The sequence below is a fragment of the Mobula hypostoma genome, chromosome 6, assembly GCF_963921235.1.
Source record: "Mobula hypostoma chromosome 6, sMobHyp1.1, whole genome shotgun sequence".
Classification (NCBI taxonomy): Eukaryota; Metazoa; Chordata; class Chondrichthyes; order Myliobatiformes; family Myliobatidae; genus Mobula; species Mobula hypostoma.
The window spans coordinates 163,467,179-163,482,252 of NC_086102.1; the positions used below are offsets into that span (position 1 = coordinate 163,467,179).

The 15,074-nt window shown below is 38.5% G+C and overlaps 3 protein-coding genes and 1 long non-coding RNA gene across 7 annotated transcripts in view; 1 reads left to right on the forward strand and 3 right to left on the reverse strand.

Moving 5' to 3' along the window:
- Window positions 1-475: 475 nt before the first annotated feature.
- On the reverse strand, window positions 476-2,545 carry LOC134348554 (homeobox protein Hox-D1-like). Its single transcript, XM_063052115.1, has 2 exons — window positions 1,946-2,545; window positions 476-1,626 (listed from the first exon to the last, which is right to left on the reverse strand). The coding sequence occupies exons 1-2, from the start codon at window positions 2,526-2,528 to the stop codon at window positions 1,262-1,264; spliced, it is 948 nt and encodes a 315-aa protein (XP_062908185.1). The 5' UTR covers window positions 2,529-2,545; the 3' UTR covers window positions 476-1,261.
- Window positions 2,546-2,655: 110 nt separating this feature from the next.
- On the forward strand, window positions 2,656-8,691 carry LOC134348563 (uncharacterized). Its single transcript, XR_010018445.1, has 3 exons — window positions 2,656-2,852; window positions 7,169-7,303; window positions 8,521-8,691. It is a non-coding gene; the product is annotated as an uncharacterized LOC134348563 (long non-coding RNA).
- A 127-nt stretch (window positions 8,692-8,818) lies between these two features.
- On the reverse strand, window positions 8,819-10,439 carry LOC134348553 (homeobox protein Hox-A2-like). Its single transcript, XM_063052114.1, has 2 exons — window positions 10,094-10,439; window positions 8,819-9,735 (listed from the first exon to the last, which is right to left on the reverse strand). The coding sequence occupies exons 1-2, from the start codon at window positions 10,437-10,439 to the stop codon at window positions 8,990-8,992; spliced, it is 1,092 nt and encodes a 363-aa protein (XP_062908184.1). The 3' UTR covers window positions 8,819-8,989.
- A 2,275-nt stretch (window positions 10,440-12,714) lies between these two features.
- Window positions 12,715-15,074, reverse strand: part of hoxd3a (homeobox D3a) — a 36,040-nt gene continuing 33,680 nt past the window's right edge. For all 4 annotated transcript variants that reach the window (XM_063052111.1, XM_063052110.1, XM_063052112.1 and 1 more), the window contains one exon: window positions 12,715-14,223. In XM_063052111.1, the coding sequence (XP_062908181.1) occupies window positions 13,475-14,223 (749 nt within the window). In that variant the 3' untranslated portion in view covers window positions 12,715-13,474. The remainder of the gene's footprint in view (window positions 14,224-15,074) is intronic.

A 15,074-nucleotide genomic window follows, 5' to 3' on the forward strand; every position in this document is an offset into this window, starting at 1 on the left:
GAAATGTGCTGAGCTAAGATGTTCCATCCAAGTGGGTTCATTATAACTTGTTAATAATGCAAAAGCTTGCTTCTCTTTCCTGCCTTTGGAGAGAAAGCAAGTGTCCTATGTCCTTTAAGTAAATATTGCCTAAATAAATATTAAAATATCAATAACAGTGAAAGTTAAAGTAATACCTTGATTTTACTTTATGGAAGCCATCCACACTTCAATTATATGTTGCAGACTGCAGTCCTCTTTGTTAATTTAGTTGGCAAGGCCTTAAGCTCACTGGAGCTGTACATTGTGTTTCAAATTTGCATTGAACTGCTAAGGAAGATTTTCTTCCTTGAGTTAAATTTCAAATGTCTTTTCGAATACATTTGGCCTAATTAAGTACTGCAATTGGAGAGAAAAAGAATAAAATAATTGGAACAGTAAGTAAATAATCTAATATATTTTATTCCAAATTTGTGTTTACGTTCTCAACCTTGGACATTAGTTGTACAATAACAATACGAAAGCTGACAAATTATTTCCTGACACAGATTAAAAATTATAGGCTTTTAAGTCAATTCATATAATAAAGCAAAATACAACGTGATCACATTTTCTTTAACTTACAGTAGTATATAATGGAGGTAGAGTATCCAAGTATCATATTTACTATTATTAGTAAAAGAACTGTAGATAGGCACAAAGTTACATAGCAGCAACTGCAACCTTTCAACCTGAGGCATAAATTGTGCAAATTCCACCAATTGAGGACCTGTGTCAAACATGCTACGGTACATTCTCATTGTCATCACACATAAATCAATAAAAATACCATACATGTAAACAATTTACTCCTCACAAAGTAACAATCTCACAAGGCAGTATATAGAGAAATAAACCTGCAACACTGAGGCAGCCTATTCATGGTCAGAGCTTACAACATCTGACTGACAGCTTGTGCAAACGTGTTCTGAAGGTTTACCATCACCAGTTGAGTCATGCATGTGGTTTCACGTTTGCTTTTAACTTTGAATGGTACATTTGTGAATACACATTGCAGGTCAAAGTGAAGATATCGACTAAACTTCATAATACCCAGTTCAATAGCTACGTCATTTAAGTATATCTCAAACCAACATATAAAAAGGCTTCACTTTCTGGCTATATAATAAACGTGAAAATTATTGTCGTGTTCTAAGTGATTCGAATATATTGTGGCAGGTATTTTTGTGTAAATTATGTGGTTTGAGAACTGTTCTGATTTTTTTTCTCTCTCCAGAGCAAGTTATTTCAATTCAGCAAGTTTCAGAGAATCTGACGTGCCCTTTGTTGGTGACGAGGGGAACGGCGAGGTAGAGTCCAATTTCTCAGAAGTTTTTATGAACGGTAAGTCGTCACTGCTGCCTAAACAGGTTAGACTGGCCAGGAGGCCTTCTCTCTCTCTCTTCTTTTGCTTCATTCTTCTGTTCTGGAACCAAATCTTCACCTGGGTTTCACTGAGTTGTAAGGCGTTAGCTATTTCCACGCGCCTGGTTCGAGTTAAGTATTTATTGAAATGAAATTCCTTCTCCAGTTCCGTCAGTTGTTTGGTGGTGAAATTTGTACGAGCTGTGTTTGGAGAGCTGACGACCCCGTACTCGGTTGCTTTGGCTACAAAGGACATACAGTATGGTTATGTATAGCATTTCGTGGAAAGCACAGACAAGTTAGTTAGCAAGTACATTTCAGCATTGGCATTTTCCCCGTGTAATTTGTATTTAGAACGATTTGGTTCACTTTTCTCATGCTCAGATAAAATTACTGCCAGCGATATGAATATGGAAAGCAAAAAGAATCGACCTCACCCTTGCTGATTACTGTCTCGTTTTAAGGGTTAACATAATTATTGCTTCGGACATACCTAACAGAAGACACCCGCGCGACCGCAGATCCACAGGCGAAGAGGTCACCCACAGGGCTTTACACTGACCTGTTTTGGGGGGATTTCTCTTCACTTTCATCCATTCGAAGGTATTTGCAGTGAGGATCTTTTCCATTGTGGGAGACTCTGGACTCTGGTAGATGCTCTGAGAAGGGGATAGACTCTGATATTGCCCGGAGTAAAAGTTTGCGAACTCATTGCCATAGCTTTGGTATTGCTCCTGCTCCCGCTCCTGCTCACCAAAGACACTGTACTCGTGCTGGCGCGTACTGATCGGATAAGATGTGCCTCCCGAGTAAACAGAGGTGGTGTATGGGATAAGTCCCCCAGTGTCATCCAGCTGCTGGTTAGCAGCATAAGCAAAGTCGCAGCCGTGATGACTCGGAGGTAAGAGGTTAATGTCTGCAGTTGGAGAGGAGTTGCAGGAAAGTTCGAAGCTACCCGGTACGGCCTGATGAAGGTGATTAAGGTGATGACGGCTGGGAGATGGATCACCTTCCGGTCCAAGTGCTATGTACCGACCTTCTCCGGTGCACTGCTTCAACGAGACAGAAGGAGAATTACTGCGACAGAACTTTGGAGAAAACGTCAGAATATCTGCACTGGGAATATATTCTAAATAAGAGTTCATTCTTCCAATGCTGGGCTAGAGGAGAATGGAATGTTGGGCGCTACTGTCTATCCCCGATCACCATGGCAGATCCTTGACTTTGCAAAGCAGAGGAAGTAAATATTCCTAATATTGAGCAGGGAAGTCACGTGATCGTAGTCCACCAATCAACGCAAGCGCAAGCGGAGCTATTCCATGGCGGTCGGAGGTCGTCGCTTATTATCGAAAGGAGTGGACTCCTCATTCCACTCATCTTCTATGAGGATCACATCATGAAGACGGCACGCAGGGACGTCCGCCGGCCAAGTCCATGCGGCGGTCGGTTCTCCGAAAGCCCTTTGAGAGGTAGGACCTTGTTGTTACCCGGGGTCGCTTGTGCCGTGCAGAGTAATGAGAGTGTGGTGGTGGCGCGTACTCCGTCTGTGTCAGCCAGCGGTACACTCCTGGCAGAGTCACGAAATGAGTTACTATAGTTACATTGCAAACAAATCAGCAATGACAGAATCTGCCTCAAGGCCGTTTAAGTAGCTTCAGGAATACAGGCAGGGTTTCGTTCTCCAACTCGGTGTGCAGTCTACAGCTCATCTCAAGGAAATGCTATTTTTATTATAATTTAGAGCCTACTGTCTGGTAGGTACCATTTCTTCACAGCATTGCCTAGGCAACGTCATAGTCAGCTCTGTTGAGATTATTTAAAAGACCGTATTGTTTAAAATAAACTATCAAATTACATTTGATAATCCCGCGAATCGCGAATTTCCTAATATTAACATTGGGGCCTGCTCTACATTATTTAAACAATAAAATAAACGTATAAAGTAACTTGGTCAGCGGTATAACAGAATAGAGCAGTCCTTGCCTTTACAATCGGAAATGTGTCAATCATTATTAATGTCATTAGGTTGTATGGAAAGTGCAGTAAATCCATTAATTAAAGTATAATTATGTAAAATAAGTACTGAAATAGAAGTCAGAACGTTCCTTTGCTGTCGCAGGTTTGTGTATTTGACTGACCAGATCTAGCAGTAACTATTCCTGAGTTCTTCTACCACCCTGCTATATATAAGGTATGAGGCATGCCGTAAGAAATATAATTTAAGCATATCATTTCATTTACGATGAAAAGATATTAAACTAAAAAAAAACCTAACTATAATGGAGTGATTAAATTTGTTAGGTGAAATCGATGCTGCAAATTAATGTTTTAATTAAATTAATAATTAATATTTTAATTCAAATTAATATTTCAATTCGCCCTGCCCTGGCGTATTTCCGTGGTAGGAGCTGAGTGGACGCTGTTCGCCTGTCAAAACATCCTCTAGCAAGGCGTGTACAGAGCAGATAGCATCGCCAGCGGCAGTATGCATTATAAAATCATTTAACTACCTTGTTGACACTTTCTTTAGCCAGTTTAGCACAGAACTACAGCCATTTGAAGCAAATTTCTTCAATAGTATAAAAAAGCTGTACGTATATGACCAGTGTGAGGTATGATGAATTTAAAATCAATGTCCACGGCATCGTATGTCTGCTTATCTCTATATTTGTGTTTTTATGTCTGTCCATCCGCCCAATCCTCAAGTGAATTCTAATGCTTCTCTCTTATTTTTTAAAGTCGACAACTTGAGCTTTTCCACCCTTTTATTTTGTATTCGTGTCTTACGCGATGGGATCTTGATGAAGGCTTATGTTGCTATTCTGCGGTTTGAGTAAAAGGCTCGGCGTGGAAAAGCTCTTACCGTCCATGTTGTGGCCAGATTAAAAAAAACTGTTATGCATAATTCAGAAGGAAGTGAGTTTGAGGTCTTTGAAAGCATACAGTTACCACGGGATTTGCAAATGACTAAATTCCTGCATACACAATTCAGCAAATGCGCATTCCCATTCACTTCACATTTGTCTGCTAATATACCTCTGCTGTTTTTTTTTGTGTGAAGGATATACACAGCGTTCGAAACTACTTTTTTTTAAAAAAAAAGAAAAATATAACAACATACTAAAGATTTGCATTTATACAGCGCCTTTCACGTCCCATTCAGCAGGTCCCAAGTCGCCAAAGAAAATACTCTTCAAGCATGATCATAGTTAAAATATAGTAATTAAATTAACATGCTGTTTCTTATTTTAATGACACATTAAAAAGCACAATATCAATTTTGTTGTTTCTCAGATTGGCTGCAAACACAATCATTTCCATATATTTAGATTGTTCTTTCAATTGCGATTGTGGACATTTCCTGAGCCATGGTGAAGAATAGGAATCCACAGCAAATGCCTGTTCACTTATGCTAGTATCAGTGTCATAGCACGCGTCTGCCTGTATGTTTAACATTCAAAGATACATCCACTGTTACTTTGAAGCAGTTAATGTAGCATTGAAAGTGATACATTTCCCAGTCATTTACTTTACCGATGACAATTATATTTTATTAAGTGTGCGCCCAAATACGAAAAGTAAGCTCCGATTTCCAAAAATTCTTTGAAAATGTATGTGTTCCATATCCAAATAATATTGGAAGTTTTGTGACGTTGCTTTCTTTGGACCACTGCGCGCAAGTCTGCATAACAGTTTTGATTGATTATTCGAACAAGCAGTCAGCCCCATGAATATTTGTTTAATTTAAAGGCAATTCCATTATTTTATCATGAATGGGCCGTAATAGCCCCCACGTACTTGGTTACTTCTACAAACTGGGAACTTTTGTTTGAAAACCTGTCAACCTCCTTCTAGAATCTCTCTCGCTAGTAGTTGCAATAAATCTGAAAGCAAATCATTTTTTGGGGGCAGTATTAGGTGAAAGTGACTGGAGATGGTATTGAGTGACAAATCAGAAGCTGAGTGCACGCTTATTTCATTACAGATTATGTTCACACTAATATATTGTGTTGGACGAATCCCAACTCAAAGTGTTTATGTGGATTTAAAGCAAGGCGCCCTTTTTCGTATTCACGGCACTTAAGCATATTGATTCACTCGATGCTAGACAGCTTAGCTGCTGACGCAGAGGATGTGGCTTTTCAATACTTGGCCAACAATTTGGAGATAAAAGTTCTCCAAGTACGCATTACTCATTTGGTTAGGGGCATGTATGACAAAATAACTATGTCAGCATTTTTTCCCACGCTTTCCAATAAAAACATGAAAGTGTATGAGGTTAGCTTCCATCTTAACGCTGTAACCATATGGGGCGGAGATAAGATGGGGGTGGGCATGCGATGTAGTGGGGGGGTGGAGTTGGTACGCAAGCGACCGACATCTGGAGCTGAAAGGGTAATTTAAAAAAAATAAGCGTTTGGATCGCGGTTGCTTCGCGTTCTTCAGTTTGTCAGGAAACTCAACATTGTCCGTGAAATAGTTTTGCTCTTATTTTTGTGCCGTTTGAAGCTGGCTGTCCTGTCCTAAGTCGGGTTCTTCATTGAACACCAAAAATAAAACTCTTTCTCTTTCAGTCACTGTACTACTTCGACAGAAATAGCAATTATATTAGTTTCTCATTAACTGTATTATGAATCGACAAGGGGAAACGGAAGGTTGTAAATAAAGTATAGTATGTTTTATACTTTAGGGATTCCTTGAACCCAGAAGTAATAGTGCTACTTTTTAAAAGGTTAATGCAAATGACCCAATACCACAAAAGCAGTCATACATGAAAATAATTTAAGCACACATAGCTTTCGCATCCATGCCAGAATTTTTGATGTCCTTGAAACGTTTTACCCTCTTTAACGAGCAGTAACGAGGGATCCAGATTTGTCGAAGGCTGGCCGTACAGAAGGTTTCGTCTGTGGTGTGATTAGACTGCTGTGTTATTCGTTTTCGCATTTGTCCGCTTTGGCAGCGGTTGCTGGAGGGATCCCAGCTGGCCTTGGCTTGCTTTAAAGTAGGAGGAACTGCTGTCGAGGGAAAAGTGCAGATTTCATGATTGATGAACTCTTAACAATGCCCCACTGACAGCCATGCATCCAGAGTTAGCTGCAAGTCTTTCAGCCCAACTCCTTATTTGCTAATACGTTGTTTCAAATTCCAAAATTAGCCTTCCTTTTCATTTACAATTGCGCTTTTACAGCCTTCATGTTTGTAAAATAAACGGAAATAGTGGTTGTAAATATACCAGCCTGTTGTCAATATAAACATGAAATATGACGACCGATTTTGCTGTCACATGACCGTTTGCTCTGAGGTTCCTGGAGAGCTGCTGTTTGTTACCAAGAACAGTAAACAATGTCATGCCTTTTTGTTCAGAGGGAATTTAATATTTTTTTTGGGGGGGAACATTTATTGTTTGCTACTAACTTAAATAGTAAAACCTTCATAAATTAGGCCGATCGAAGAGTCACTTTTTACTGTGAACGAGCTGGGCAGATGACCTTAACAATGTGGAACGAAAGCACAGCATTTTGAGTTGGAGAATAATTAAGTGAATTTATTGCTAATTTCATCAGCATTTAATGCAGATGGAAACACATTACAGTTAAATGAAAAGTGTTTACCATCTTTGCTATAATCAAAAGTGAAATTAGAGATTATTTGCAGAGGATTAATAACTCATTCTAATGTATAGTTTCTAACGGTGCCAAATAAGCAAGTAATTAAATTAACGTAGATTTTCGGTTTTCACATTAATAACAAACTTTTTTTTTAAATCTTTGTTACTATATAGTGACTGTTGATGCTGAAATGTGAAACGATGTACGACCATTCTCCAGCCCTTACAACGATAAAAAAGCACGATGCTGCCTTGTGTAACGGAAACAGACCCCTATTTTTGGACTGTCACAGAACAGCGTTTTCTCCGGTAAAATAAGGCATTAAAGGGTTTTTGAAAAATAAATATTTATTGGCCATTACAAATATCCATTGTGGGCGCTTCAAAGCGCAATACTGGCAGTCAGCATTGGTAACTAACAAAAATGTCCGTGGGCGTGTTAAGCACTTAAAAGCTGCATGTCTTTTCAAAATACAGTTATTCTTTGTTATGCTGGCCGCATAAGGTAACCGTTTTATAAAGCACGTGTTATTTCCATCTTCGAAATAATTGATAAATTTCTGCCTTAGACTGTGAAGCATTTTATTTCTTTTTGCACGAGTTTCAGCCAATGGCATGCTCAGTAAATTTCATGAAGTCATAAATTCAATTGATATATGGCTTGGAGACGTGTTTTTCACAATACAAGAATTTTTGGATCAAGGTTTTGGCAATTACTCTACAGGGCCGATCTTATCAGCGGTTACACGGAAATGTTTTGGATGTAATAATTGGGATTTTACCAAAATATATTTTTCGGTGAATAAGTGCGCAATATTTGGAAATATACACAAAACTCGCAACGAGCTAATCCGGCCAAAATTATAGAACATAAAGAAGTGATGGCCAGTTGAAATACAATTTTGCTTTGTTTTCACATTTATTCAGCGTTGGAGCTTTATTCATGATTTGTTTATATTTCCAAATGCCATACATTTCTTTGGAGGTACCGTACTCGGAGACTGGAAATCCAGTTATTTGTGGAGTCTTTGTTCTACCATCTCTTTATATATTTGACTATTCAAGTGCTAAATATTGTTCGTCTAACAAAATGGCGCCTTTCCTCGCTTATCATTCACTTGGGATTGCTAAGAGTTTTCTTTAGGAACAATGCTGTAATAACAGAGTATCTTGACAATTATAAATTGCATCTTACGGATGATCAGGACCTTTACAGCATTTTTTTCGACTTTAAACGTCAGAAGAAGCCTTAATTTTTAATTATGAATAGCGATGAACAATGCGGCCAAAAATAAATCAGTCTTATAGTTATTTCTAACACCAGATTTCTTTAAACAATAACGTTAAAATTAGTAAGTCTGGGGAAAAGAAGATACACAATTTATAATTAATGTTTTCCATCACAACCAGTTATTCTAAGGAATGAAATGTCTAACATGAGCAATGAGTTTTGTTTCAGCCAGAATACACATATTATTATTGTTGTTTACTTGTTGTTGATTTTTGAAATATTTCTTATTTTCCAGGAATATCGCTGATTTGGATTTTGGACTGACGCAGATCGAGTGATCAGCAGTGTCAGGACAGACATTCAAATACAATCTTTTATTTTTGCTGGCATACTTTTTACACAAAGTAATATATAATTTGTTAATTAAGAACATGTAATTCGTTTTGGAAAATCTGCAATATTTGAAATATTTATATTATTCAAAATAAAATATTGAAAATAGTTTGATTTCTTGTACTTCATTACATTTGTTTTATTTTGAACTCATTTTTTTCATTCATGGCATGTCTGAGCTGAAAGTCCAGTTGATTATGTATTAAACTAAGGGGCTTGTAATAAATGACACCACATTCCAATTAGTTCGTAGTTATTGGAAACAGCAGCTATTAAAGTATCTCAGCAGTGTGTATGTGTGTGTGTGTGTGTGTGTGTGTGTGTGTGTCTGTCTGTCTGTCTGTCTGCCTGTGCATAATCAGGAATTCGAACTAAAACTGGAGCTGCTGCAAATCAGTGGAACTAAAACTATCACTTAAAAAGTCAAACACGTTAGAGGGAATAACTAGCGTGTCTTCGTTTTCCAACAAAGACATTTGAGGTAATTCTTCTATAAGATCTAGACGGGGTTCGATTGTAATTTTGTCTAAATCCTCCAGAGATGGAATACTGAAACTCTCCGGACTGCTGGGGCTTGTTCCAGTCGAGCAGTTCTTCAACATAGGTAGCAGGCAGTCTGTTTCATCTGAACTCTGAGGAAAAGTAAGGCTCTGGGCTCCATCAGTGGAGATCAGAGAAGTGCCAACAACACTGAGCAGGTCACTGCCGATATCACTCAATGCATCTTTATGTGTAAAACCACAAATATCTTGCTTTGAATTGTTTTCACTGTCTATTGAATTCAAAGATTTGTTTACAGGTGTCTCAAAACTTATCGTGGAAAATCCACTCTGATTAACATTGTTGGCAAAATGGCGCTTTGAATCGCCGTTTTGACTTTGTTTGAATCGAGTTTGTCTCTTGTGTTTCATGCGTCTGTTCTGAAACCAGACTTTGACTTGCCTTTCTGTTAAATCGAGGAGAGCTGCGATTTCTACCCTCCGTGGTCTACAAAGATATCTGCTGTAATGAAATTCCTTCTCAAGCTCCAACAGCTGATTGTTAGTGTAAGTGGTTCGTAGCCTCCTGGAGCTGTCAAAAGGACTCCCGTTATCCGGCTCATTAAGCTCTTCATTTTCTGTAACAAAGAAAGAAAAGTTTCGATAAATCATCACAATTTCAACCGAATAATCCAGCAACATAAAATGGCCGTCTCCGTGACATAGAAGGTTTCCACTTAAATCATGGCCTAGATAAGGCAAGAGAGAGAGGATACTGTTTATCTGCTATATAGTCCAGTAGTCACTCGCTTACAAGCTCAGGAGAGTTTTATCTTTTGAATATTGTTAGGGGAAGGGATGAGCATCTTCTAGGTATGACACCTTTCAGTCAATTAAACCTCTGTTTCTGCTTCAGAATTGACAATTTTTAAAAGAAAACTACGACCTCTGAGTAGCAATCTTTTCAAAAATAAGAGTAAATATTATTGACCCGACCTTCATTGGAAGAACAAGATGAGAATGATCCTGGCGCAGGGACTGTTTTTTTCTTGAGGTGTTTCTTTTCTCTCATCCACGGGTATTCCAGAGGTTTGTCCCCTAACGTGTCCCGACCAATGCCTTTTGAAGTGTGGGTTTTCCCATTTTGGTGTGTGTTACCGGGGTCCAAGCTGCAGAAGCTCTGCTCAAAAGGAGGAGGAATCAGTGTCGAATGTGAAAGCGTCGAGTTCTTGATTGATGAACTTTGAAATGTCTCGCTTACAGGAGGAAAGGATGTCAGACACTCGGCAAGCGATGGCTCACTATTGATAAAACCAACCTCACGCTCAAATTCGTTGCTCATTTCTGCTCGGGCAGAATCGGTAGAAAATTGCTTATTTGACAATTTCTTTGAAAATGTGTATTTATAAAATGTACTGATTGCAAACGCTAAAGGGACCGTGCTATTATTAACTAAGTCTATTGAATACACGGTCACGACGTTGAGATGAGGCTGATTTTATCGTCACATGATTGCCTTAACCAATGACAAGGGTGGAAAATAAGCCTGGCTTTCTCGGTGATTCTGAAATAAAATATATAAAGGTGTAGGTAACATTTCCTCTGCCTTCTACGGGTCATATTATATAATAGGGTAGAGAAGAAGCGCTTCCATAATGTAGAACCTGTACGGCTACAAAATATTCTTCTCTTGGTGGGTGGCTGGATCATGGAGCAGAAAAGAACACTCGAGTCTAGAGTCCTGCTAACAAATGCATGGAGTGGAGTAATGAACGACAAATCAATTAATCTTCGGCGCTCTGACAAACATCGCAAGACTATTCCTCATAGAAGAATGAACACAAGCTGTGGTCAAAGCAGTGCGCTGGACAATTGAAGCTGGCAAAGCCAAATAAGGGAATTACTTTCAGGCACATTCTGGATTTTAGCATGAATATAAACTAGCATGGTAAACATTTCCAACTTTACTTTCTTCTCCCCCCTTTGGGCCATTCGAATTTGTTTTAATTGTGCAATTTATTCGGTGTCTGTACAGTCTCAACAAGTACGATACAATTCACCCATATGGAGCAGCACGCCCTGTTTACAAATGACTCCTCGTTCATATGTTATTTGTTGCTTTCATAAACACCCACAAGCCATTTTTTTAATCTTTGCGAAGTAACATCTCGGGGATTCTATCTGAACACAGCTGTCGCGATTTACGAACTTTCCACATTTTATAACAATATTTGTAAATTATTTCCCACTTAAAGCCTTGGGCTGCGTATTCTGTAACACATTATTGGCAAATTAAGAAGCACAATATTTGTTATATTTTCCACTCACATTCGCAGAACGTTTGGAGCTCAAAAATCGAAGTGCTACATTGTATTCGTGTAATGCCAATGGATTTCGCAGGCTTTCAGAAAGTTGCGGAGTGGGTGACTTAATTCCTTTCTGCTAGAAAGACAACATTTGATTTTTTTTTTGCCGTGTGGGTGGTATAATAAGAAAACTAGGCTGAAGGAGCCCTTTCCAGCGTTGGCGTTACAAGACACTAAGGAACTGTTTGTTGTGCATTATAATCTGCACTGCATACATGTCGAGCTCTACCTTGTCAACAGAAGTTATAAATGAAAAAAGTTAGAGGGGCTTAATTAAATTAAACTAAGAGAAAATTGAAATGATATGCTGCTTTCTGATGTAATGATACCCAACAAAAGGGAGTTAGATTGTTTTCTTCCCCAAAGCGCCGACGGATTCAAATTCAAATTTGGAAAGTGAACGTTTTATTTGCCACTTAAAGCAGGGACATGCACTTTATTTCGGCTGCATGGGGGATGTCTTTGTTGCTGAAGGGATATCCACAGCCCTGCTCCGCTTGGCAACAAAATGGCGGTGCGTGGATCGGGGTTGCGGGTGACTGGTGTGGAAGGAGACGACAGCCAGTGACCTGGAGCCGTCTCGGCTCCCGCAGGCGCTCACCGCCCTGCGCTACACTGGGCCAATTGACCCGGGCAGCATCGGATGAGGCAGCGAGGCACGGCCGTCTCCCTAACACAGTAATATTCTTTACATTAATTACAGCTGGCTTAATTACGGACTATCTTTGAAATGGAACAATATTTACTAAATTCACTCTTATGCTTAAAGTTATATCAATGGAAATATTTAATATGGCACGGATACTAGATACTAGATATTGAGGAAAAGTAAAAGGAGGAAGAAGACGGGATTTATTAGGATAACCAATGCATGATATTATTCCCTACTATAATTATATCATGCCTTTTTGCCTTCTTCCTTGTCTCCATTCTTTCTGCTTCCACCTTATTATTTTGTGCGCCCGTCTCTTAAAATTTCTTTTGAATGTATCAATATTACATTTCTAAGTGAAACAAAAAGCCACGCTTGTCACTCGTTGGCGCGTTTGAACATGACAGTATATCACTTTGCAAATACATATTGACACAGAAAGCAGCTCCGCACAAAGAGCTCAGTTCCCGACCAACCGGTGACTGTAGCTAGCTTGTGGTGTATTAAGGAGAAGCGCGGAGACAAGATGGCGAGGCGTAAAGCTGATGTGGTGCATTCATAAATGAAGGCTACATGTTTGTTCAAAGAACACCGTTTTATTCTAAATATCCGTTGAAATCGTACCAGACAGTTGAAATAAAGTATTCTTATAGAAATGTGTTGTCTATCCTGTAGTGTCACATTTTCTCTGATTTACTACAGTTATAACTTACAATTTGCTTTCAGAGATAATACTTACATAATCTACAAACACCAGCCACTGATACAACTGCTCAAAAACTATCCTCTCATCTAGTTTAAACCCAGGTTTACTAAAGAGGAGAAATATGATTGTAACAGACATGGATTAAACAGGTCAAAGTCAGATTGTATAAGCTCTATAAATTTCACATAAATACATTAAGACAAGGATAAATAAGTCATAGAAAAATCTTTTTGATTTTGACTTAAAATAATAAATACATATTAATGTTGTTGAATGCAGTTTGTTCATTGCTGAGTACATAGCTGGGGTTCTGGGCAGTAAGACCAGTTACAGACAGAATACCACTAGTATAGAACACTAGTCTTTAAAATTCACATTAAGAAGAGTTTGCTGAAGACTGACTTTGTATGTCTTACCTTCAAAAGCACCTATTTCAAGCAATTTTCCCTCTATTTGCATTCTGTATTATGATAGGATCTTATTGAAAGGGATGGCTGATGTGTAGACCCTTAAATAAACACAGAAAAGCAATGTGGTGGGTAGAAAATGAGTGATGGACAAATACTGTGGCAGTCTCATAGCAGGAGAATATCTGATACAAATGAGGTAATAAAAAAGCGAAGTAGCATCGCTTGGCAGACCATGCTAGTCCGTTACAGATGTGTTAGTTTGGGTGCTTCTTGAATTCTTCCCTGAGCTGTGTGATGAGTAGTCAGATCTGTATACGTGGGATGGGGATCGCATGGTCCATGATGGTGATTGCCTGGTATTTGTGCAGCACAACTATAGTCCACAGTGGCTGATGAAGGATGAGGAAGATGACTAAGGTTGAACATAGGACCAGAAGCTGGCATTGAATCAACAAAGTTCCCTCCAACATACACAGGGCTGCCTTGCAAATTATGGTTAGCAAAGCCTCCATTGCCTTGCATTGTATGATGCTCATACTCTGTACCAGGATACCTCTTCTGCTGGGGTAGGCAGCTATTAAGAGGTGCCGTGTAAGCAGCCAAGCCATACATATTCTGCTGAGATTTGGTGAAAGATGTTGGAGAATGAGCTTCGTAATTCAAACTGTTGACAGTGGGGAGCTGGTTTGAGAATCCAATATTATTTGGAGCATTTAAAAGTGGGCTTCTGTCTGGAGACTGTCCAACTGGAGAGTGCATGATCCCTTTTGCCTTTTGATCTTTTTTGTACTTCATTCTTCTGTTCTGGAACCAAATCTTTATTTGCCGTTCAGTTAGATTTAATAAGTTTGCCATTTCAACTCGACGAGGACGACACAGATAACGATTAAAATGGAACTCCTTTTCCAGTTCAACCAACTGTGCACTGGTATAGGCTGTACGGACTCTCTTAGAGGCTGGGCCAGGTGGGCTTTTATCCTCACAATTGTCTCCTGCAGAATGAAAATATGTTAATATTCATACATATATATACAAACACACATGAAGTGTAATTATTCTGATATGGAACTAATACTTTTACTAAAAAAATTCTTTAACATTTTTCCTCCATACTACCACATATTCCTAGAGCTGTCTATGTAAAAGCTATAATTATATCTCTTAGGCAATAAATACAGTAACATTGCAACAAAAAAATTACCATGCTACTATATTACTCCACTAGTGTTAACGACTTTGGGATATCTGGGGCCCATAACGGATATTGTACACTGTAAATGCGAAATGCCAATGCAGTTTAGGGAACTTCCACTGAAATGCCATTAACATGGCAAAATATGACTTGATTCCAAATTAATTTAAATAAGAATATTGACTTAAGAAATTACTGTAACTATTGCAATATAAGACTACTTTTTGTTCTTCCCTGCTTTAACTTAATCTGTTTGATGAAGGTAGCTCTCTGAAACTTGGGGTTAATCATGAATCCAATCCAAACTAAATATTACATATGAGAAGAAAAGGTCCCTTTTTTTAGATAGTACATAAAGTAAAAATCAGTTTCCATGGAAAATATGGCGCTGTGACCAGAAGTCTAGATGTGCATATTAGTTTGTTGTAACTATTGAATAATATATGGCTATTGTTATTTAAATCACAGTGATTCCAAATGAGAGTTCCCATGAGAATATATATTTGGATATGAAGTATGTTTTCAAGTCCGCTCATACATTTAAAGTATACTTAGGTCAAGTCCTTTCAAATTTCTGAATTTTCAGGCATTGTAAATCAGTGAAAGTTTACAATAATAAATTTAAATTAGTTCAAATTAATGGAAATTTAA

Bases quoted from the DNA above. Each gene is read 5' to 3' on its own strand.
- LOC134348554 (XM_063052115.1), bottom strand. From the start codon at position 2,528: ATGAACTCTTATTTAGAATATATTCCCAGTGCAGATATTCTGACGTTT. The intron at 1,627-1,945 runs GTCAGTGTAAAG...TGTCCTTTGTAG, and splicing joins GAGAAATCCCCCCAAAACAG to CCAAAGCAACCGAGTACGGG.
- LOC134348553 (XM_063052114.1), bottom strand. From the start codon at position 10,439: ATGAGCAACGAATTTGAGCGTGAGGTTGGTTTTATCAATAGTGAGCCA. The intron at 9,736-10,093 runs GTCGGGTCAATA...TCTTTGTTACAG, and splicing joins ATCTTGTTCTTCCAATGAAG to AAAATGAAGAGCTTAATGAG.